The sequence below is a fragment of the Nuphar pumila genome, chromosome 15, assembly GCF_984573655.1.
Source record: "Nuphar pumila chromosome 15, dmNupPumi1.hap1.1, whole genome shotgun sequence".
NCBI lineage: Eukaryota > Viridiplantae > Streptophyta > Magnoliopsida > Nymphaeales > Nymphaeaceae > Nuphar > Nuphar pumila.
The window spans coordinates 65,446,757-65,472,939 of record NC_143263.1 but is presented as its reverse complement, the minus strand read 5'-3'; the positions used below and the strand labels follow the sequence as shown (position 1 = coordinate 65,472,939).

The window sequence follows — 26,183 nt, the reverse complement described above, 5'->3', positions numbered from 1 at the left end:
CTCCAAAAGAAATGGATAAGATGTTACTTATATTGAGGAACTAAGAATTTATAAAGCAACCACACAACATGCGTGAAGCGACAGATGATCATTCTTGTTTGTTGCTTTGGAAATAAAATTTCATGCGTCTGTCCAATTAATAGAAAAAAACATTGGATGCCATAGACTATATAAATGTACTCAAATTTGATGAACAGGAATTCAGGCAGAAGAAGGGGGGGGGGGAGCGAAAGATCAACCTGTAACCCCAACATTAACTAAGGCCTCTGTTTGGAAACTGCCCGTCGGGGCAGCTGGAGTGGAGCTGGGAAAAGCCCAATACCGAAAACTGTTTGGAATGGATGTAGTTATAGGAAATGATGGAATTAGAGTGGTATTATCTGACTCCAGTTCCTCATTTTAGCTCCTACCTGAATGAGGTGGTATTACCAAATGCTATGCCAGCTACAACAATGATGGAATTATCGACTGCTCGGGTGGCCTTCTTAGCAGCGGCCTTAGTTTTATTCTCAGGTTCACACCTGCATTCCCAACAAGCACACAAATGGAAGGGGTGAATACCCAGCTAACCTCTTCACTTCTCTCAAAAAACCAATGCCAAAACTATGAACCATGAGAATGCCGTATTTACATCCCTAGCTGCGTCCAACAGGCAGTTTCCAAACAGAGCTTAAGTGGACACCAAAACAGAAGATTGAGCACATGAGCGTTTGAGATTGAATGAAACTAAAAAAACAAGCACACGTACTAGGAATCTCAGGTAAGCTAAAATGGGGTAAATGGTTTTCACAAAGAGATATAATTGATTCAATGCAAGAACTCAAATGTGTCACTTCACATACAGAAAGAAAACCAAAGACCACACAGGAAATGATTCTTTACTTGATCTAAACTAACATGAAACACAACTCTCTTAACACAAATAGATCTACTGCAATGACAGCTACTCTCAAGGATTTACAGAAGAGCTCATCATAAACCCTTCCAAATACAGGTAAAGAACATTAATCATGACAAATACGATGTTTTAAATTGGTCAATGTTAAGTTCAAATATATGTAGCGTGGATACGGCTGCCGATTCGGGCATATGGCCATTTTTGTGAAGTTTCTAAGATGACTAGTATATCAGTAGGAGATGGACCAAGAGTCAAAATGGAGTATCCATGTGACAGAGACATGTGACATAGATTCAAATGGTTAAAATGATATTTTGATGTTTTTTGTTAATTTTCCTTTGGTGATGCTGATATCTGCTTTTCTCAAAAAAAAAAAAACGATATTAGCTTAATGGCATATATAAGGGTGATGACAATAACAGGGAAAAGAACCAGAAAAAGAAATAACCTCCAAAAAACTTTGCTCCCTCTTCCTGAGAACTGGCTTCACTAAGGAGCACTCAAGTCTACCTTACAAGTATGTGTCGTTGTTGAGTCATCAATTCCAAATGAAAGTAGGGTTGCAAACAGTTTTTCGGATCAGAAAATACACTAGGGAGTTGGAGCCAAAGTTTGCAAAATCACTATCCCATATGCGAACCGTTTGCAACCTTAAATGAAAGTCTACTAGGGGTGGCAATCAGGTCGGGTTGGCGGGTCGGGTTGGCGTGTCGGCATACCTCAACCCTAACCCGACCCGTTTATTAAACGGGTCGGCTGTGGCAAACACGAACCCGACCCGTTTAATAAACGGGTAACCCGACACGACCCGCCAACCCATTTAATAAATGGGTTGGGTCGGGTAAACGGGTTTTCAGGTTCGCGGGTCAGGTTCGCGGGTCGGGTTGGCGGGTTGATGGATCGGGTTGGCAGGTAGTCAGGTTGGCGGGTCGGGTTGACGGGTCGGGTTGGCGGGTTGGCAGACGGGTTGGTGGGTTGACCCACCCGCCTAACCCGTTTATTAAACGGGTCAGCCGGGTTGGCGGGTTGGCATACCCCCAACCCGAACCCGACCTGTTTAATAAACGGGTTACGCGGGTCGACCCGTTTATTAAACGGGTTGGCTTAAGCCCAACCCGAACCCGCCTAAGAGGCGGGTTGGCGGGTCGTGTCAGAAATTGCCACCCCTAAAGTCTACCCTTTCTTTAAACCCAAAGCAACTTCCTATGTGGAATTAGTTTTACCTGACATGAAAAGAGGATTCTAATACTGAAATAACTGCCTACTCTGCTACATCTTGATCTTTGTATTCAGTGCTGACTCGGATATGAGAATGGGGAAGGTCAATGCAGCCTGGAAAGATGTAGATTGAGAAAAAATGATCCTGGTTAGGGATCAAAAGACAAGAGTTGTTAGTTCAGGAAAAACAACAGCAATTTGCGAAAAGCAGAGCACTTTATCAGCAAAGAATGCCATTGTCATCCCTCACCAGCCCACAGTCGGTTTATTGACAAGAAGAGAATGGAAATTTGAACCCCAATCACAAACCAAAAAAGAGCTTTGGACTGTATCTTGATAGCAGGCAGTGCAGACTTGAGAGAAACGAATGATGATCATCCATAAATCAATTACACGCTCATATTTATATTAAAAAATCATGGAGATGCACATGATGAAAGCAAGAATGGAGCACGTCCAAGATGACAAGGGAAAAATTGACTAGGCCTGGCCCCATTTGTTCCAAAAATTGACCTGGATAATCCGACAATGGATTCTGATATATCCTATCCAGATCTGACAATATTAGTTTGGATCTAGTTAGAACCTTGGTCGAAACTCTGCCCAATTTGCATTCCCATTCACTGCGCCCATTGGTTGAACAAGATAACAATCTGATCCATCAGCCAATCTTCTAATTCGCTACTTTGGCACTCAAGGTACTGTGACCAAATTCGACACATTCTGTCGGGGAAACTTTGAGGAGTTCATTACAAAGAGGAAGGCTTCAACTTAGGCCGAGACCCAAATTCACTAACCACAAATTAAGATAAGACGACTTGGCTTAGAAACTTCAGAGTTCAGACCATTAAATATACATATGACCAAAAACACCACAGATTGCTCTGATATTTTAAGCTAAGCTTAATAAACACATATTGGACCGACTACTCACCAAGGCCCTTTTATCTTAACATGATAAGAACTGGACCAGACATCAGACAATGGCTAGAAACCTACTTACCCACATGGGGTGCTGGTTGCGCGCGCGCACGAGAGAGAGAGAGAGAGAGAGAGAGAGTTACATACATTTACTACAAAAAAAACGACCCTTGCATCATTCCATTTGACCAGCCAGTACTGCATCTGCTTCTTCAGGATCCATTTCTTGCTCGACGCCCTTCACCTGCCAATGATTGCATACTATATCAAGGATATATCAAGAAAACACACACACAACTGAAACAAAATTATTGCAAAACATAATTCAGCTTCCAAACCAGTCAACCTGCAAATAAATTATCCCGAACTCAACCCTGCAACCCACCAAATCGCTAGTTCTGACCACATAACCTCCTGACTCAAGTAGAGAAAAATGGTACTTCACAACCAATGTAATCAGTTTGCATTGTAGCATTTTAAACATTCGAACAATTCCATTAATTAATAAGGAAAACCAATGCAAATCTACCAGCTTCAACAAGCAGGTTTTACCTCAATCCAAGCCAAGGTATGTCACGAGGACAGGACAAAACATAGGACACATCACTCGAATAATTTCCCATCAAAGTCTGTAAGCAGACAAGCATAACAGTAAATTGGAGTATCTCTGTGACATAGAAGAGAAGACAACTCTGACTAATAAGAGCCATATATCTACAAGGTTGAGCGAGCGTAAAAAGCATATCAAACCATAGCAATGGGAACCTATAAATGTTAGCTGAAGTACCTGTCTAGGTTCTAAATTATACAATGATAAGTTATATCTCAACTGTCTTGCATCATTTGGTGACTGATAAGATGTATTGCTGATAAATTCATTTCCTCATTATTGGTATTTTCATTTTATATGTGTGTGCATACGCAGGTGCATTATATATACCTTTTTATGTTTTTTTTTGTATTTTTGCAGCCCATTAGGGACATTTTAGTCTAGGACTGCTAGCCATTAGACCTCCTAATGGCTATACTAGCTCTTAGGAGGCTCTAACGGCTAGCTTTCTCTTCTCGTTTGTATATATAGGGGCCCAAGTCCCTCATGTATGTATTTGTACTTTGTCCGCTAGTGGCTTTTACACTCATGCACTCGTTCCATTACATGGTATCAGAGTCGTTGGCTCATGATCCTCGGTGATATTATTCAAAGTGCCACATTGTACAAGTATAGGCAAGAGTGTTTTGTAGTGCTGATTGTCTCATTAGTGTTTTGTGGTACAATATTAGGGTTCTCTTTTCCACTTCTCTCTTTCTCCTTTCTTTCTTCACCATGGTGGAAAATGAGGTTAGCTCATGTGGACATTGGTGATGAGGAGATTTCTTGTAAGAAAGGAACTTTGGCACCTTGTAAATGGATTAACATCAGAACCAAAACTTGCTATCACCAAAATAGGTCAATGGTGTGGAAGAGACTCTAGGATGGAGATAAAGACAGCCATGACCAAGTGGGAGGTTGGACATGTCAAGATTCTATCTTGATTCATAGTAGTATGAACGTGGATACATATACCAATACTCTAAATTTTGAAAGATTCGATGAAGCATGTAAACAGAAAATGATACCGCCCACAAGTGGAAAATTGTAGATCATATTCATAATTGTAACCAAAAGGACAAATGCTCGAGAGAATGCTATGGTATTTTGAAAATATTGCGGTAATCATTCATTGGCATGAGATCCCACATCTTCATAAAGTCCTTGCCAAAGTTTGCACGGAGGAAACTAGGTTCAAAGCTATAGTGGAGTCTAAAAATTCAAGGAAACCACATTAGTTGACTCCAAGTCCCGTTCCAATATCAATATCTACAAACCTCCATATTTTGGGAGGCACAATCTTGATGGAGATGGAAAGAAGAAACTTATTTTTCACCATTATAAAGAACCAAGGCACATCAAACCTTATTGCCAAAGTTGGTGAAGAAAGATGAGAAGGTGGCATCGATTGTCATTTTCAAAAGGTCAAAAGAGTGAAACAGATGATGACTCCAAACTCATTGGGTCCATATCCTTGGCCCAATTGATAGAGGCTCTCCAACCACTCAAAAGCATATCTACAATCACGGGAGACGCAGTTTCTACCTCTCTCTCTCCTTAATTCTTTGTTATACAATTGCAAACTAACTCAAGTATATCTTATTTTTTACCTCCAATGAAACTTCACTTAACAAAAAAAGAATAGGGAATTTTGAAAAATCAAGGTATTTTTCATTCATAAATATGTTCTAAAAATAAATTTAAATGTTTTATTTGTTTCACAAATTTTCAACCATGGTTGTAATGTTTTATTCTCTTCAACGTTATTTGATGTAAGATCATCAGTGAGGGAAGCTGATTGGGGAAAACCATAGAGAAGAAAGCCTTTACTACATGGATTTTTTCCAACTTCCAAATAATGCCTTTTGTTACAGTGTTTAAAAACAGTTTTTTTTTGTGGCATAAAAGATTAGGGCATCTTGTTTTTTTTAAACTCTTTTTTGTTCCGCACATGGAATTTTTTTGTAATGATGAAGAATTTGTTAAAATATATTGGTATATATATGTATGTAAAATTATATACATGATAAAGTGGTGTTTTGGGTCTGGATATCATACCAGACCCGAATTCACCTATATAGCCTTTATGTACAACTTTATATTGTTTTATTTCATTCCGGGTCTGGATATTATACCAGACCCAAACCCATATTGTACACTCAAAACATATTAATATACCCTCTATAGGTCACAATTTCACATTATTGAAATCGTGACAGTCGCAACCCCTTTCTTCTTCTATTCCTTTTCTCTTTCTCAACGCAGTTCCTGTGAAGATTCTAACATGGTATCAGAGCCAAGATCCATCTAGGGTTGAAGAGGCTTCCGAAGGTGCAACCGATCGACCAGAGGTTTGAGGTCTCCACTGTCTCCTGCCTTTTACTCTTCTTCAGTTCTTTTTCTCTTTCCTCCACCTCTTTTCTATTCTCTTGCTGGTGAATTCACGTCCCACGAGGGTCTGATATTCACGTGAACCCTTGTTCACGTAGACCCTGAGTGTCGCAAAGGGAAAATTCTACTAAAGTTGATTCACGTAACAACGTGAATCGCTGAAGTTGATTCACTCGTTCACGTGAATCGACCCACCTTTTCACCCACGATTCATCCTTTCTTCTTTTCGCCTGTATTTTCAAACTTGGTGCACCAGATCTGTTTCACTTCTTGCGCATTCCCCTCTACGCATCTACTCTGCGTATTCAGATCTGAGAAATTAAGCCCTCTTTGTTGTTCGTATTTGCTGAGTGACAATAGTTTGTTTTTAATCCGATTCTCACCTCTTTTTTAAGTGTCTCATCTTTAAAATAAGTCTCCTTTCACTGTCACAGGTGGTACCCACATTGCTTTTATCTGAAAAACACTTAAGTACATTCAGATAAATTTTTTGTTCCATGTGTGAAAATTTTTAACTTTCATTACGTTAATCTCCAATCTTATAAAAGTGTAAGGCAAAACTTATTTCTGATTCCCTTTAAACCTGACAGTCTTTGATCGCCAGTTGTAAGGTTTATACAGTCGAAAAAAAGGGGGCGATCAACAAATCTTACTGGCAGAAGATTGGGCACTTTATAAACACTCTTGTTACCTTTCCTTTCTCCATGGATTCTTATTCTTCTCAATCAAGTCTCTCTTCAAGTTTTCTTAATCAACTCGTTTCCGAAAAGTTAAACACCTCAAACTTCTTGATTTGGAAGAGACAAATCATACCTTTCATAAGGAGCCAAGGACTCTTAGGTCATCTGGATGGAACAACTCCAGTTTCCTTAGAATTTGTTACGAGAGAAGAGAAAGATGATAAAGGGGCAAGTTTAATTGTGTATGTCAAAAATACAGAATATCTCAACTGGGAAAGGAAAGACCAATCAGTAGTTGCATACATCACTTCTACCTTGTCTCAAGAGGTTCTTATTGCGATCCCTGACAATTATACAACCCTGCAACTTTGGGAGAAATTGGTTAAGACGTATTCACAAGTTTCACAGGCGAGGATGGTTTTTCTCAAGAGGGAATTTCAGCTACTGAGAAAAGATTTCATGACCATCATAGAATATCTCAACAAGATGAAGACTATCACAGACCAACTTGCAGTTATAGAATGTGCCGTGAGTGACAGTGATATGGTGCAGCAAACTCTGAGTGGATTGGGACCCGACTATAATATGATTGTCACTTCACTATTGTGTTTGCCTGCCCTTCCTACTTTTGATGAGTTGAGAGCTAAACTGATTCAGTATGAAATGACTCTGAAGGGATTTTCTCAAGAAACACATGCTCATATAAATTTCCAAGAAGTCTTTGCCACAGGAGTGACTTATGGTCGAGGACAAAGGCGAAATGGAGACAGAGGACGTGGATTGCTTCCCACTCCAAATATCTTGACTCATACTCAGGGACAAAGTCCAATCCCCACTTGCTTCCTCTGCAACAAAAGGGGGCATATCAAGGCGAATTGTTGGCACAACCCTGAAAATAAAGGAAAGGCTCCACAGACAGAACAGAAAGCAAAACCCACTAATATCAGAGACAATGGAGAGATTATAGATCTGTTAATATCTGCCCTCTTAGAATTGAAATTAAAACAAAACGATCAAGGCACATGGTTCGTCGACTCAGGGGCAACAACTCACGTGACTGGTGATGCAGGTAAACTTTCTAAACCTATCCCTTATTTTGGCAAAAGTAACATTGTCACTGGAGATGGATCCTACCATCCTATTTCCCATGTTGGAAAATCTGTCATTCCCATGTCACACTCTACTCTTGAACTTATTGATGTACTTCATGCTCCAAATATCAAGAAAAATATTGTCCATGTTTTCAAGCTTTTTGATGATAATCATGCTTCAGTCAAATTCACTCCCTTCTCTGTGCAGGTCAAGGACCTTCACACGACGGAAACATTCACTGAAGGAAAAAGACGAGGCAATATGTATGTCTTTGAAGAAGCTCCATGTCATCCCGTCTGGCCTATTCATCTGGATTTGAAGTCTTCATTAGAGTCGTGTTCCTTCCCTTCAGCAAATGTTTTTAGTATTTCTGAATGTAATAAGTCTTTCTTATGACATAGTCAATTAGGACATTGTGGGAGTCATTTTATTGAGAAACTTGTTTCTAATAATCTCATTCCAAAAGAAAGTCTCAATGTGGATGAGAAAAGCCAAAAATGTTCCAGTTGTTCTTTATGAAAAAGTCATGTATTGCCTTTTCATTCTATTAATAAGAGAGCTTCAAAGCCTTTTAAGATGATATGGTGTGATGTATGGGGACCTGCCCCAGTTGTCTCTGGATCTGTGAGCAGATATTACCTAATCTTTGTTGATAGCTACTCTCAATACACCTGGATATATTTCATAAAAAAATAAGTCAGAAGTTTTCCTTTTGTTTCAAAATTTTCTTTTCTTAGTAAAAAATCAACTCTCTGAGTCTATCCAATTCTTTCAATGTGATGGAGGTGGGGAGTTCTCATCTAGTGACTTTATTTCTTTTCTTCAAAATAATGGGATAGAAAGAAGGGTGTCCTGCCCACACACGCCTCAACAAAATGGGATTGTTGAACGAAAACACAGACACATCGTTGAAAGTGCCATGAGTATGCTCCATGATAGTAATCTTCCCATTAATCTGTGGACAGAAGCCTTTCATTCCGCCGTACATGTGATAAATAGATTGCCTATGGTTGTTCTAGAAAATAAGTTTCCTTAATACTGTCTTTTTGGAGCTCATCCTAGTTATCATGATTTGCGTGCTTTTGGATGTGTTTGTTATGTGCATATTTATCGGTCCCTAAGAAACAAGTTTCAGGACAAGGCTCAGAAGTGTAGATTTGTGGGATATGCCGACGACTACAAAGGATACAGGTGTTACGATCCCGTCAACAGACATATCAGAATCTCAAGAAATGCCATCTTTGATGAACACAATTTTGATCACAAAGTTGGCATAATGGATATGTCCTCTACCATGACCAAAGTTTATTATCCTTGGCTGAATTCAGAACTTTTTGCTAGTTCCAATGAAGTCTGCCCTCCAGATTGTGGGGCAGCAGGAAAAAGAAATGTCTGAGACTATTGGCACATCGGGATCACAGGATTGGAAAGAAATATCATCTGTATCGGGTAGATACAAGGGCATTTGCTATGCTAGACAGAGAACGACAACGCCAAATTTTTCAAATCACACCTCAGCAGTTGCACCTACTCCCTCTCATACTCTTGAGGTCAGAAGATCCAATCGCATGTGACGTTCTATTGATAGGTGGGTGTGATCATCGCAAAATTTTTCCTCTCGTAATATTCTCTCTCTTCCTTCTCTTTTCCTTTCCATCCTCTTATTTTTCTCCTTTTTTAAGGGAGAAAGATAAAAGACAGAAAGAAAGAGAGAAGAGAAAAGAAAGAATAGAAGAGAAGAGGAATTCTTTTGTGGGTCTCACTTGACCTTAATTTTGAAAATATTTAAAATAACTCGCCTCCGTTTTTGAAATATTTGCGGGAAAACTGGGAGACGGGATCCGCTCGTCGGTACGAGGTTCGACCGTTCCTGGCGCCTTTACCAGGGGTAATCGAACCAAGGGTCGAATTAATGCCTTTTGCTTTGCTAAGAAATTATCTAAGTATTTATCCTAAGTCTAGTTGCACAAAGAATCATGCTTGTGCAAATGCAAAGATGTATGCTCTCTTTGAAAGTGTTTTTGAAGAATTCTCAAGTGTTTCTGAGATGAATCTGATAAAGTGAAGAAATGATTTCTAACTTAGAACTTAAGATTGAAGTTCTAAGTTTTTAGAATAATCAAGAGCTTGGGAATATGAATCTGGATTTGGAAAATGATCTTGAAACTGAGAGAAAAGAGAAGAAAAGAAATTTCAAAGTCATAAATGGACTTTGAATTAGAAATTTGAACTTGGATGAATATTTAGAATGGAATTGAATTCTATCTTTGAAATTTTTAGAAAAAAAATGGGAAAAATAGATTGGAGAAATAAGATAGAGTTGGAATTTGAATCCAAGATCTGGATTCTAAATAGGATTCAAAGTTGAATTTTTGGATTTAGGATCCGAAATGGGAACTTGATCTTGAAATCTGGAATGAAGTGAAATTGGTTTGAGAAGTTGATTTGGAATATGAGATTCAAGATGGAATTTGAATCTAGAATTTTGAATGGAATTGGATTCAAGGTTTGGAATCCAAGATGGTATTTGGATCCGAAATTTTGAATGGAATTGGATTCAAGATTTTGGAATCCAAAATGAAATTTGGATCTGAAGATCCAAGATAGAATTGGATTCTGGATCCTAAAATGGAGTTGGATCTGAAGTCTGAGATCCAAAGTAGGATTGGATTCTGGATCCTAGAATGGAATTTGGATCTGTAATCTGAGATCCATAGATGGAATTGGAACTGAAATCTAAAGAATGGATTTTGGATCTGAAATCTGAGATCCCAGGGGGAATTGAATTCTGGATCCTAGAATAGAATTGGATCTGAAGTCTGAGATCCAGTGTAGAATTGGGTTCTGGATCCTAGAATGGATTTGATCCAAGCTTTGAAATCCAATATGAAATGTGGATCTGAGATCCAAAGGGGAAGTTGGATTCATACTTGGAAATCTGGATCCAAGTTGAGATTTAACTTTGGATTTGGACTTTTGAAAGTCCAACTGGGACTTTTGAATTATGGATCTGGGTTTTGAAAAACCCAGATTGAATTTAAAATTTAAGAAAGGTCAAGCTTTTGAGAATCAATCTCATACTGTGGTTTTTGAATAGATAAGAAGATGAACTTGATTTTGAGAATGAGTCAAGAATTTCAAAGTTTGTAAATGGAACTTTGAGATTGAATTTTTGAATTGAATTGGAATTTTGGAATTTCAAAATTGATTTGAGAATTTGAACTATAAATGAATTTCAAAGTCAAATTTGGACTTTGAATTTGGAGTGAATCAAGAATATATATAAAGATTGAATTTTGAAATTTGAAAGTCAAATTGGACTTTGAACTTGGAATTTAAATCTTTAAAATAAGATAGAAGAATGAATTAAACTGTAGACTGAAGAAAGATATTTGAGATCACTTGGAGTTTTTGAAAAAGGAGTTTTGAAAATATGATGCAGTTTTATCCTAAATGATGAATGAATTTAAAGAATTTGAAATTGGATTTTGAAAAGCTATTTCATTCCTTGGATGAATTAAAATAAGATTGAAGATATAATACATCCTTGACTATGTTCATTGGATGTATTATATAATAATCTATGTTTAAATTCAAGTAAAGAATGAAACACATTTGGTGCTTTTATAGAATTTAAAATGAAATTAACTCTCAATATACCCTGACTATGGCCATTGGTATATATTTTGAATTAATTTTAAGTTAAATTTTGATAAAAGAAGAAAATATTTAGAGAAAATATGATGAATTTTGAAAACGGATCCAGTGTGGATCCAATGTTGTTTCGTAAAAGATAAAAATGCTAAGTTTTGTCCACACCCTGACTATGGCCATTGGTGTGGATCATCAACTTAGTATCAATTACCTCTTACGAAACGGTGCACGTGTCATTCGTGTTTCACCATTGTGAGAATAAAAGCAAAAATGCATGAAAAACAGGCAATTAATGATTTTATAATGCTCATTCATTCTATCTAAAGCAGGAAATATAGATTCTCATTAAGATCTAAATTATTATAATATACAAAATTGAATTGACAACTCAAAGTAATGATATTTTCCATATATTCCCTGCAAAACATCATAGTTAGTATGGAAGCAAAAGAGAATTGTGCATTTCAAATACGCCAAATGTGAGATGCTCATATGCCAAAATATTTATGATGGAAAAAGTAGAAAATGATATATATTTGTATACATACCTATGTATAGATACATACATGCATATATATATACATATATATATATATGACATGTATCATTCTTTATGAAACAAGAAAGATGAGAATTGGGGGGTAGTGTGGATGTTACAACTGTGCACACAGGTATAAGATGTTAACACAAGGGTGCAACCAATGTGGCGGCAACCAACACAAGGTGCTACTATTGGAAGTATGCAGGGTTGATGCAGTGACAACTCATTTATGCTTTGTTTCTCTATATTTTTATTGTGTACCTAGTACCTACTCATTAGTAATGCTTGTTTGGCCTTGATGAAAAAGAAGCATCCAAAATTATGATAGGCATGCAGATTTCAAAGACCAGTCACGATTCTAAAATTGTTCCCACCTACATCAAGCAACCGACCATATAACTAGCAATTTCACATTTTTCAACAAATAATAGAAAGCCCACACATAACCTGGACAAATCACAGCAGATTAGATAAAGAAACACTATGCAGCATGAATTTAAGATTTCTTTAAGAACTTCAAATCACGTGTTCATCAAACCTGCAAATCCTACATTTCAACTTGTAACAGTACAAAAGGAGAGGTGAACTGATGGTATATAAGTACAAGTTGTGGAAGGTGGTGTGTATTCGTAGATTACAAATACAGCAAATGAAAGGTGATGGTATATACCAGATGCTTACTAAAATGAGGCAACTGCAGGAGGTGATGAAGCATTATTAGTAATGTATTCCATATGGGCCAGGAATTGGATTGCTATGGCTGACAACCAGGAGGTTATCCATGGTTTTGGCCTCAATGAATTAACAGATGATGACTCTGTTTAACAATCTTCAATATTACAATATAGGTCAGTGACCAAATCTACAAATATTAAAACAGTTAAAAATCAGGAAAAAAGATTGGGTGACAAATGAAAAGTTGTTGTCATAGGCTTTATAACTCAATATCTGAAGATGTCAAAGAAATTACTCATTCTAGAATCCCTACATGGAGATAAACCAACAAAAATAACTTCAATATCCTGCCTAATAAGTAGAATAAAAACTGATCCTAAGCAATGCAAACACAATATCCCATTAAGTTTGCTCTAGAGAAATTGTTGAAAAAGAGTTCAGATAAAGGAATTCGATATACAAAGAAAAAAAAACAAAATTTGTCACAGTACCAAATACATATTACAAGAATGATGAAGGATACAAAAAATATTTCAAAAAAAAAGGTAACTTAGCTGCTGATAATACTGTTGGTAAGTCTTCACCGAGGCTTAAGCTTGAATTTAAGACCATCGCGGGGCTTCACCTGTTCTGAAATCTATCTCAGTCCAAGGCACACGCTACTTTACCATCATCAATATCAGCACGCGAAAGCGCAAGAGACTTTAGAGCACAATATGCTTAGTGCACGATACCTCTATCAGGCTGCTAACATGGAAATCATCAGGATCAATCATCATAAACCCAACAATCCAGCACTGGGCCGATAATGCCCCCTTTTCTTTTCCTATTTTTTTTTTTTGAGCACCATATATGCTCTCAACGAGAACTATACAACCCACAGAGGATATTCCAGCATTGGGAACAAACAAAGATGTTATCCACATGATTATATAAAAAGGAAACTGAAGACACGAGCAGCTGGAGGACACTCTTAACAACTGACAATAATTTGGAAAGGCATGGTTAACAAACAAAATCTACTGCAAGTAACTCCTATCAGCAATTAGAAGCATCAGTTCAGAGTATCATATTTCAATAGTCTGAGATGTTAAGGGAATGGAGAGGGTGGAATGGAGTAAGGATTGTAAAAAATGGCAAGAGCAGGGAATTAAATACAGATGGGTATAGACACTGGACTGTGGTTTGAAAAGGGAATACAGATAAGCATAGATCCCAACTCTGTAGGGAATCCTGGTCACATGTTGGATGCTACTCCAGCTCTGATCTGGATTTTAAAACAATGGCGTTGGATGCTACTCTAACACCCATCGTGGAAAATTCAGAAGTCCATCAAAGCCTCGCCGAGAAATTCGATAAAAGCTCCAATCAATGCATATCCGCCTTTTCTTGAGAGCACAACACCAGACAAAGAGGGCAAAAGTGCAGTATTTCCCCCTTTCATTAATAAGCACGTCAAGCCTTTGACACCGTTGTAGCTTTTGTTTTTTTTCTTTTTTCTTTTTTTTTGACAAGGCAAAGTCCAACACTTGTGAATCTCGTTTAAACGAAGGACTAATGAACTCTTGTTTATGGGATTATTCCCCTGTGTAAACTATACAGAGACATAAGACATAACTAGTTTCCAAATACAGGACGCAGAGCTACTGATGAAAACAGGTATAAGCAGATAGCAACGCCATATCAAATGGCAAGAGAACAAGGATTTTGACGAAAAAGAAGGATCCTAATACTGTATTAAATCCAATGCAGAGGCGATGCTGAACTAAACACAACGCTATAAGCTCGAAGTTACAGGATCAATCAAATGAAATACGTTACTAAATTTGAAAGGAAAAGAAAAAAATGGCAGTGATAGCATAACATCAGAATATGAAATTATTCAGAGATAAATTGCCAAAAAAAGAAAAAAAATGAATATTGGAACCAGAATGTTCCGTTAATGTAGCAATGGATGGGTCGATCCTGCTATATGCAGGTCGATCCCATCCTTAATGCCTTGAGGGAAAAAACAAACTCAAAACAGGAAAGGTAATAATATGAAATTCCTATAGAAAATCAAAATAAAAGAAAAGGAAGAAAGACTTATGAAAATCAGGAACAAATATGATAAGCAGCAGGAAAGGAAGGGGAAGGGGAAGGGGTCACTTACCTGATTTGCTTGAAATCCTGAAAGAAGGAACCCTTCCTTCGTTCTACCGTGGAAGTTTATTGTAGCTACGGGGAACTCTTCCGCTTTTCTTGCTGGAACTGAAGATCCCTTCGCCGACCAGGGGAGAGACTGTAGCTTCGCAGGGGAAAGGGAGTCGATCCTTTCAGCTAATTGGGGAAGAAGACCGGTTCATACGTGAAGAAGAAGAGGGGGAGAAACAAGAAGAAGAAACAGAAGAGGAAGGAAGAAGGGGATGCGTAGGGGCAGAAGACGAGTCGAGAGGAAGGAAAGGGAGCGTGATGGTGGATTGTCAAGGAGAAGGAGGATGCGGGGGTTAATGGATGATGGAATGGGGCGTCCTGCATCCCCTTTTAAGGAGGAAGAGGGGAAGGTTCGGGAAGAGGAGGTTAGAGATGAAGGGCGATTTCGAGGATGGATGGTTTTGGGCGATGGAGGAGAGAGAAAGAGAGAGAGGGAGAGAAGTGATTAGGGTTTCTGAGGGAGAGCCCTGAGAGAAATCGGGCGAGAGAGGAAAAAGGGAGGGTTTAGAATGGTTATTTGTAAAAAAAATTGGTTTTTCCAAAAAGAGGCTCCCTTAACAAAAAATTTCATAAACATGGTTTAAAAATGATTTTTTTAGCAAAATCGATTTTAAAAAGTTTAAACTCATTCATTTTTCTCGAAATTTTCCATTTTTTTGGTTTTTTGTTTTATTTTTCAATTTTTTTGTATTTTTAGAATAAAATCCTAAAGTTTGTGAGAAAACAGAGGTTAAAACTAAATTTTTTTTTGTGTTTTTGCAAAAATATTTACAAGAAGGAAATTTTCTAAAAATTTAAAAACTATTTTGAGAAAATTTCTTCAGAAATGGGTTTTGATCCGGATTTTGAGGAAATATGGATTTAAAGTGCTGGATTCGGATCCAGAGTTGATTTTGAATATATAAATATGGATTTTAATTCAGAGAATCTGAAGAAATGACTTGATTTTCTCAGAAAATGGGGTTAGGGGCAAAAAGGGTCATTTTTACAAAACTTTGAAAAATTTGGGGTGTTCACAGATGCCCCTCTTTGCTACTAAGCCGGTTGAGAGCCGAGCTTAGTGGCAAAGACAACACTCCAAATTTTGAAAAATGCCCCAGTCAGCAGGTCTGAACTGGGTGTGGAAGAATTATTTTGAAAATATGGCTTTTCAGGCTTAGAACCTTATCCTGAATGGTTTTGGGGAGACGAAATCTTCGAAATGATATGATTGAGTAAAAGACGAGGAAATCGTGATGGGACTTTAGATGAAAATTCCGAAATGGTGGGAAATGAGAATTTTGATCAGGTCTCGTGGGTGAGACAAGATACTCTTATTGGAATGATTCAGGTTTAGCCCTTATCCTGGATGGGACGAAGATACATCAAGATGAATCTAATGAGAAAAGGAATACATGAGGACCTTGATGGGACATTTTTGGAAAAGGCCTTGTGAAATGAAGCTCGAGTATGATCCTTTCTTGGAGGAATATATGAAGCATGGGTTCCTTGATGGGAAGAACCATGGTGGGACTGGAAGAAAACATCTTGTCAAAAACGAGGAATCTCATTGGAATGTGACTCAGGTTTAACCCAAACCTGCAAGGAAGATACCTCGCGAAGCGAGGTTCCGGGTTAACTCTTAATCTGGATAGGAAATCTACCATATGGGTTTCTCAGAAATAGAGAAAGCACGATGGGACCTTCGGAATTTGGATGAACAAATCCGAGAGGGGTTTTTGCGAAAGGAGGAAATATAGAGTCCTTAAAGCTTTGAAAAGGGGAAGAAATTGGGCGTCTCATTGCTGAGACTGAAATAACTTTTGAAATTAAATGATCTTTCGCAAATGGTTCAGGTTTGACCCTTATCCTGAGTGGGGGAAATCTACCATACAGGTTTCTCAAAAATGGAGAAAGCACGATGCGACCTTCGGAATTTGGATGAACAAATCTGAGAGGGGTTTTTGCGAAAGAAGGAAATATAGAGTCCCTAAAGCTTTGAAAAGGGGAAGAAATTGGGCGTCTCATTGCTGAGACTGAAATAGCTTTTGAAATTAAATGATCTTTCGCAAATGGTTCAGGTTTGACCCTTATCCTGAGTGGGGGAAATCTACCATACAGGTTTCTCAAACATAGAGAAAGCATGATGGGACCTTCGGAATTTGGACGAACAAATCCGAAAGGGGTTTTTGCGAAAAGAGGAAATATAGAGTCCCTAAAGCTTTGAAAAGGGGAAGAAATTGGGCGTCTTATTGCTGAGACTGAAATAGCTTTTGAAATTAAATAATCTTTCGCAAATGGTTCAGGTTTGACCCTTATCCTGAGTGGGGGAAATCTACCATACAGGTTTCTCAAAAATGGAGAAAGCATGATGGGACCTTCGGAATTTGGACGAACAAATCCGAAAGGGGTTTTTGCGAAAAGAGGAAATATAGAGTCCCTAAAGCTTTGAAAAGGGGAAGAAATTGGGCGTCTCATTGCTGAGACTGAAATAGCTTTTGAAATTAAATGATCTTTCGCAAATGGTTCAGGTTTGACCCTTATCCTGAGTGGGTTATCCATATGGGATTCTTCATTGAGAAAACCGTGATGGGACAGGAAGAGATACTTCATTCAGAGGCAACTCTTTTTTGGGAAATATAAACAATGTTAGGTTGCATCAAAATGGATATTGAATATTTATTTTATTCTTGGAATAGCTAGAAAATTTTGCCAATAAGATAAAATCATAGTAGATTCAAACGCTTCTAAATGTGCATGTATGTGCAAAGATATTCCCTCTTTTACTTAGAGTATTTCCTCCAATGAGGTTAACTCCTCAGTTCTAAGAGTCAAATTCAAAATTTTAGCACTGATGATTTTCTTCAAGGAAGCTATCTATTTCCCTGATATGAGAATAAAAGAAATATTCTTAATTTCATAAAAGCAGGAAATGGAGAGATATTGATAAAAGAGTTTTGCATGAGAAAATATGACTTTTGGCAACTTTGGCAGTTTGATATCTGGGTGTTTTCCCTACGATGATCTTTTTGCACTCTTTTTTTTTTAGTCATTTGGGCTTTCTCCGTTTTTCATGTCATCCTTCATTTGGATGTCCTGACTTCTTCTCTCTTTTTCAGAGAAGGGTACGTCACAAACTCCTTCATCTTAGAGATGTTCTGATCCTTCTTTTATCTCATGGATTCTATATGATATTGGCTCAAAAAGGTCTTTTAGATATAGCTGAAATCAAATATCTTTTAGGGTTTGTCGGTAGGTTCATCGCATCTGCCTTCATCTCAACAGTGATCCGAACTTTCCCTGGAAGGATCCGTCACAAACTCCGTCATCTTGGAGATGTTTCAAATCTTCTTTGGCCCCGGGGGTCTACTCGCTTAATTCGTCTTCATCTTGACGACAATTAAGAGATCCCTTTTGCGGATATTTGATTGCAGCTTAGAAAATGAGAAGATATGGATTAAGTGGATTCTTTTGTAGCTCAGGATATTCCCACTGCCTGATTGCCAGAAAGTCATTTTAAAACATGCGCCATAGCCAAGATCAATATCAATTTGTTTCTGGCTTTTCAACATCATTGAAGATTTCTTTCATTGATCATATCGAGGACATTTCTTACATTCTTTTGGTTGATCAACAAGAAAAAATTTGAATTTTACCTCTTTTTCGCAAAAAGTTTCACCTTTTGGAAGGAAATACAGGAGGTAATATGAGAGAATTCTTTATGTGGAGTAAGAATATTTAGAATCAACAAATGCTTTTAGCAAATTGGCAAAGTTTTCATGAATTCTTTGTGAAATAATCATTCAATATAGATTTTGATGAGACTTGAGTTGCAATCTTTTGATTTTAGAAATACATGACCAGCAAAAGCTGAAACCTTTGAAATACCCGACCAGCGAAAGCTGGAACGTTTGAAATACATGACCAGCAAAAAACTGGAACGTTTGACATACATGACCAGCGAAAGCTGGAATGTTTGAAATACCTGACCAGCAAAAGCTGGGACATTTGAAATACATGACCAGAAAAAGCTGGATCTTTTGGAAATACATCAGATTTAAGTCAGATCTTGAATTTTGTAGAAAGGAAAGAATTTGATCAGAACACTGAATTTCAGAAGGTTACCGATGCGAAAATCAGATTTTCTAAATGAGCTCAACATATGATTGAGAATTTTGAGGAATAAACAATGCGAGGACTGGGTTGTGAAGATGAGCTAAGAAAGGTAAAATTTGATGAGAGATTCTGAATTCAATGGACCGTCACATCCTAACTGCGTGGTGGTCTGTTTTCAGGATTTATCTCCTTATCCTGAACTGGGAAGGAAGGAAAGAAATACCTCGTTAGCAGGAGGTATCAGGCTTATCCCTTAACCTGAAGGGGAAGAAGAAATGATGAATTTCCAATGCGAGGATTGGATTCAAAAGGAAGTCCTGGTCGGAACTCAGAACTTCGACTGAAAATAATAGAAGAAAAATTTGAGCTGGAACTCGGATTTCCAAAGGAATGAAGGATTTCCAATGCGAGGATTGGATTCAAAAGGAAGTCCTGGTCGGAATTCAGAACTTCAACTGAAAATAATAGAAGAAAAATCCGAGCTGGAACTCGGATTTCCAAAGGAATGAAGGATTTCCAATGCGAGGATTGGATTCAAAAGGAAGTTCTGATCGGAACTCAGAACTTCGACTGAAAATAATAGAAGAAAAATCTGAGCTGGAACTCGGATTTCCAAAGGAATGAAGGATTTCCAATGCGAAGATTGGATTCAAAAGGAAGTCCTGGTCGGAACTCAGAACTTCAACTGAAAATAATAGAAGAAAAACCCGAGCTGGAACTCGAATTTTCAAAGGAACGAAGGATTTCCAATGCGAGGATTGGATTCAAAAGGAAGTCCTGGTCGGAACTCAGAACTTCGACTGAAAATAATAGAAAAAAAACCCGAGCTGGAACTCGGATTTTCAAAGGAATTTCCAATGCGAGGATTGACTTCAAAAGGAAGTCCTGGTCGGAACTCAGAACTTCGACTGAAAATAATAGAAGAAAAACCCGAGCTGAAACTCGGAATTTCCAATGCGAGGATTGACTTCAAAAGGAAGTCCTGGTTGGAACTCAGAACTTCGACTGAAAATAATAGAAGAAAAACCCGAGCTGGAACTCGGATTTTCAAAGGAATTTCCAATGCGAGGATTGGATTCAAAAGGAAGTCCTGGTCGGAACTCAGAACTTCGACTGAAAATAATAGAAGAAAAATCTGAGCTGGAACTCGAATTTTTAAAGGAATTTCCAATGCGAGGATTGGATTCAAAAGGAAGTTCTGGTCGGAACTCAGAACTTCGACTAAAAATAATAGAAGAAAAACCCGAGCTGGAACTCGGATTTTCAAAGGAATTTCCAATGCGAGGATTGGATTCAAAAGGAAGTCCTGGTCGGAACTCAGAACTTCGACTGAAAATAATAGAAGAAAAACCCGAGCTGGAACTCGGATTTTCAAAGGAATTTCCAATGCGAGGATTGGATTCAAAAGGAAGTCTTGGTCGGAACTCAGAACTTCGACTGAAAATAATAGAAGAAAAACCTGAGCTGGAACTTGGATTTTCAAAAGAATTTCCAATGCGAGGATTGGATTCAAAAGGAAGTCCTGGTCGGAACTCAGAACTTCGACTGAAAATAATAGAAGAAAAACCCGAGCTGGAACTCAGATTTTCAAAGGAATTTCCAATGCGAGGATTGGATTCAAAAGAAAGTCCTGGTCGGAACTCAGAACTTCGAACGAAAGAATAAAGGGAGAAGCCCGAGTGAAAACTCGGGTTTTTGACAAGAGATTGAGTTTTGGAAATTTTGCCAGTGCGAGGACCGGACCTAGGATTGAGAATGACCATTTAGGGGACTGAATGATCTGATGGCACCTTATCTTGATTGGGGAGGAAATAAAATTTAAAAGAACAAATGAGAAGAGATAGAAATTGATGGGAGATTTAACGAAAGAGAAGAATCAAGGAAATTTTATGAAAATTATCTTTGTAAAAGAATTCTGACAGGTAGCATTGTTGCTCCTATGAGGGGTTTCAGGATTATCCCTTATCCTGAATGGGAAAGGAATAAAATTTAGGCAAAATTGATGAAAAAGCTTTTGATAAAGAATTGGAAGAATCAAAATTTAATTAAGAAATAAAATTGATAAAATTTGGATGAAGAAAAAGATTTAACAGAGATTAACGAAGCTTTAAAAGAAAAAGATATTCAGGACTATCCCTTATCATGAAGAAAGAAGGACCTCGTAGGATGAGGTTTCAGGTTTATCCCTTAACCTGAAAGGGGGGAGGCAAAGAAGAAAAAAAAAAGAAGGAAAAAGAAATACCTCATGGGAAAGAGGCACCAGGTTTATCCCTTAACCTGAAAGGGTAGAGAAAGAAAAGAAGGCAAAAGAAATACCTCATGGGAAAAGAGGCATCAGGTTTATCCCTTAACCTGAAAGGGTAATTTTTGAAATAAGAGTTAATAAGAATTAAAAAAATGGATGAATAATAAAAATGAATAAAGTTGATAAAACTGAAAAAGATGGATAAACAAAAGATTGATAAAAGTTGAGAAAAAGAGTTTGATCCTGCCTGCGTGTGTGATCTTTTAAAAAGAGAGAAGATGATGAGAAAATCATTTTGGAAAGAAGGTTTAACCACAAGAGCTAATCTTTGAAAGGGGATCATTCATGAGAGATCATCATGAGGGTTAATTTTTTGAAGCAATGATTTGAAAATCAATTTGTAGAAAATATGATCAACCCGAGGGTTGATATTGGAATGCAATGATTCAAAATCAATTTTTAGAAAATATGATCAACACAGGGGTTGATCTTTGAATGCAATGATTTGAAATCAATTTTTAGAAAACATAATCAACACCAGGATTGATCTTTGAATGCAATAAAATCGAATTTTTGGAAAATGAGATTAGCACAAGGGTTGATCTTTGAATGCAAATGATTTGAAATCAATTTTTAGGAAAATATGATTAACACAAGGGTTGATTTTTGAATGTATTATTCGAAATTAATCTTTTTAGAAAATATGATCAACACGAGGGTTGATCTTTGAATGTAATGAAATCAATTTTTTTGAAAAATGAGATCAACACAAGGGATTGATCTTTGAATGAAATGAAATCAAATTTTTTTAGAAAATGAGATCAATACAAGGGATTGATCTTTGAATGAAATGAAATCAAATTTTTGGAAAATGAGATCAATACAAGGGATTGATCTTTGAATGTAATGATTTGAAAACCAAATTTTTAGAAAATATGATCAACGCAAGGGTTGACCTATGAAATGCAATGGCTTAAAAGACCAATTTTGGAAGATATGATCAACACAAGGGTTGATTTTTAAAATGCAATAATTCGAAATCAATATGATCAACACAGGGGTCGATCTTTGAAATGCAATGATTCAAAATCAATATGATCAACACAAGGGTTGATCTTTAAAATGTAATGGTTCGAAGACCGATTTTTTTAGAAAATATGATCAACACAAGGGTTGATTTTTTTTTTTTTTTGAAATGCAATAATTCGAAATCAATTTTCAGAAAATATGATCAACACAAGGGTTGATCTTTGAAATGCAATGTTTTGAAATCAATATGATCAACACAGGGGTCGATCTTTGAAATGCAATGATTCAAAATCAATATGATCAACACAAGGGTTGATTTTTTTTTTTTGAAATGCAATAATTCGAAATCAATTTTCAGAAAATATGATCAACAGAAGGGTTGATCTTTGAAATGCAATGTTTTGAAATCAATTTGTAGAAAAAATATGATCAACACGAGGGTTGACCTTTGAAAAAAATAGGTTGTAATAGAATATTTGAACTAGAATTTTCATGATTTTTGAAAGACCCTCATAGGTAATATCATTTCTCTCATGAATGATGTCAGGATTGTCCCATATTTTTGAAAAAGAAAAAGAATTTAATGCCCCAATATAGCAAAAAGAAGGAAGTATTGAATATCAAAAGATATAAAGAAAATCGACATTTCATTGATAAGCAAAAGTTGATGACAGAACTGAATATTTACAAGTATTTTAACTAGAAAGAAATCACAAAGACTGGGCTGACTTGCCCCTACAAAGCGACTGACAGAAAGGGATGAAAGCGAAAAACTCTTGGTATTTTCAACTCTCTGAGTAGTATGGAAATGGTTCGGGTGGAACTGCAGTCTACTCTTCTCCTTCCTCTGGCACTAGAAGCTCCTTATCAATGTAGTCCTACACAATGTTTTTGAGGACGAAGCAGCGCTCCGTGTCATGCCCCCTTGCTCGATGAAACTTGCAGAAGCGATCTTTCCATTTCCCCTTGGTGACAAAGGGATCATCCTGCTTTGGGAGTTTGATCATGCCTTTCTCGAGCAGGTATTGGAGAACTTCTTCGATTGGATGGCCTAGGGGGGTAAGCTCGCGATCATAACCCCAGCCCTCATGCTTTGCTTTCTTCGATTTGCTTGATTTCCACTGAGTACTGACTCCTGCCTGATAACTGGACTGAGCTTGCATGTTTAGGAGATCTGGATGCCTTTCTTCTTCGTTTTTGACAAAGAGATTCTTATCAAGGCAGTCTTGAACTATATTCTTGAAGGTGAAGCAATGCTCAGTGTCATGCCCTGTTACTTGATGGTATCTGCAGAACTGGTCTATATATTTTCCCATGACTGTGGAAGGGCTGGCAACTTTTGGGAGCCTGAGTAATCTGCTAGACAACATGTATTCGAGGATTTTGTCAAGCGGCTCATCTAAAGGAGTGGAATCTCGATCCTTGCTCCAATCCTTACGCTTTGGTTCTTCTTGCTTCTTGCCTTTTTGCTGAGGACTGTATTGAACAGGTCTATCACGGTTTTCGCAATATTTCCCAATCTGGCTTTTATACTCTCTCAAGTTGCTGCCCTGGTTGTCTTGATTGCTGACCCTATTGGCTTTAGAGTTTCCTGCGCGGATGTGGCTGTGTTCAGTCTTGGGGAAAGTGACGGGTGCCTTTCCTTCCGTGGGAGCTTTTCCGCAACTAGCTTCAGCTTGCTCAGATAATATCTCCACCATCATCTTTTTGAATAATTGATATATCGCAGGATCAATCTCACTTTTGTTGTCCTGAACTCCCTTTCTGACAGATTTTTGAGAATCCATTCCTTACTCTCTCCGCTTGTAACTGGGATGTTAGAGCAGTGTGATCTCTGAGCTTTGTCCGACTTAACTGATAGTGTTGATGCTCTCTGTGGATTATAAATGGGTCTTTTAGAAAAGATCTAGGAAGAAATTTTAATAAAGGAGGAAATCATAATCTGAAAATGAAAACATCCCATTACGAGGGATCGGGTTGTCACCAAAATTTACGACAACCGCACTGTTTTTCTGAAAAAGGATACAAGTAAAAATGTGAAATAAAGATAAATTTTGAAAAGGACATATCCTGACAAAAGATGTTTTTATTGTAAATGAGGGTAAGGAATAGAATATAGAAAAGAAAAATTTTGAAGAATTGCAGGCAGGATAAAAAAGAATTAGAAGAAATTAAGAGAAAAAAAAGGAAAATACACCTGGGTTTTAAAACAAGGAGGAAATTTTGAATAATATATACCCAGGGTTTTGGAAAATATAGGGAATATAAAATATCATACAATCATAGATATACAAACAAGGATGCACAAACAACACTCCCTAGAGGCTGACTCTAAATGCAATATTTTGAAATGGCTTGTAGGACCTTAATCCTAACTCTAGGGTTCAGATCATCTGATTCCAAGCAAGATACGCCGATATACTCAAGCCGAAGCTCGAAGTACGTGGCATAAAAATATTCCTCCGGTTCCAAGGTAATGGCTTCCCAACATCCTTGAGCACCTACCGATATACCTCGGACTATGGCCCTTAGGTACGTGGTAGGGGGGTGCGAACCCAAATAAGTGGTCCAGTTGTGGGGCTCTCTCCCAAACTATGGTTCAGTGAGACAGCCCAGCAACGTGAAGACCGGAACAATATAGGTAAGGAGGTTTTCAAAATATATTTAACATGCAAGAAATCAGATGGCTCTAATGCAAGTCCTAAAGAGATAGATAAAAATGAAGAGAAGCACACACTTGCATACATTGTTTTGCATTCAATCCCAAAAATTGAGGAGAGTTGTATTTTAGACCTAAGTCTAATGTGAGCATGGAATAATCTCCTCAATATGGTCCTACCAAACCATACTTAAATCCTATATGCAATGATGTCAGCTTTAGGGCAGAGTCTAGGCTCCCTAAGGTTTGCATGGAAATGAAGCTGACATTTGAAGAATAAAGACTTAGATAATATCAAAGCAAAGAAGAAAAGGCATTAAATTCGACCGGACGAAGACACAGTCCCATCACGGTCGCCAAAACTATGATCATCGCAAAAAATTTCCTCTCGTAATATTCTCTCTCTTCCTTCTCTTTTCTTTTCCATCCTCTTATTTTCCTCCTTTTTGAAGGGAGAAAGATAAAAGACAGAAAGAAAGAGAGAAGAGAAAAGAAAGAATAGAAGAGAAGAGGAATTCTTTTGCGGGTCTCACTTGACCTTAATTTTGAAAATATTTCAAATAACTCGCCTCCGTTTTTGAAATATTTGCGGGAAAACTGTGAGACGAGATCCGCTCGTCGGTACGAGGTTCGACCGTTCCTGGCGCCTTTACCAGGGGTAATGGAACCGAGGGTCGAATTAATGCCTTTTGCTTTGCTAATAAATTATCTAAGTATTTATCCTAAGTCTAGATGCACAAAGAATCATGCTTGTGCAAATGCAAAGATGTATGCTCTCTTTGAAAGTGTTTTTGAAGAATTCTCAAGTGTTTCTGAGATGAATCTGATAAAGTGAAGAAATGATTTCTAACTTAGAACTTAAGATTGAAGTTCTAAGTTTTTAGAATAATCAAGAGCTTGGGAATATGAATCTGGATTTGGAAAATGATCTTGAAACTGAGAGAAAAGAGAAGAAAGGAAATTTCAAAGTCATAAATGGACTTTGAATTAGAAATTTGAACTTGGATGAATATTTAGAATGGAATTGAATTCTATCTTTGAAATTTTTAGAAAAAAAATGGGAAAAATAGATTGGAGAAATAAGATAGAGTTGGAATTTGAATCCAAGATCTGGATTCTAAATAGGATTCAAAGTTGAATTTTTGGATTTAGGATCCGAAATGGGAATTTGATCTTGAAATCTGGAATGAAGTGGAATTGGTATGAGAAGTTGATTTGGAATATGGGATTCAAGATGGAATTTGAATCTAGAATTTTGAATGGAATTGGATTCAAGGTTTGGAATCCAAGATGGTATTTGGAT

At 37.4% G+C, this 26,183-nt stretch overlaps 1 protein-coding gene across 2 annotated transcripts in view; it reads right to left on the bottom strand.

The window, feature by feature from the left end:
• Positions 1–3,178: 3,178 nt before the first annotated feature.
• Positions 3,179–26,183, bottom strand: part of LOC149815479 (nifU-like protein 4, mitochondrial) — a 317,157-nt gene continuing 294,152 nt past the window's right edge. Inside the window, exon 4 of one of the 2 annotated variants that reach the window (XM_089989857.1) lies at positions 3,179–3,281. In XM_089989857.1, the coding sequence (XP_089845983.1) occupies positions 3,213–3,281 (69 nt within the window). In that variant the 3' untranslated portion in view covers positions 3,179–3,212. The remainder of the gene's footprint in view (positions 3,282–26,183) is intronic. The other variant, XM_089989856.1, reaches the window with a different exon arrangement.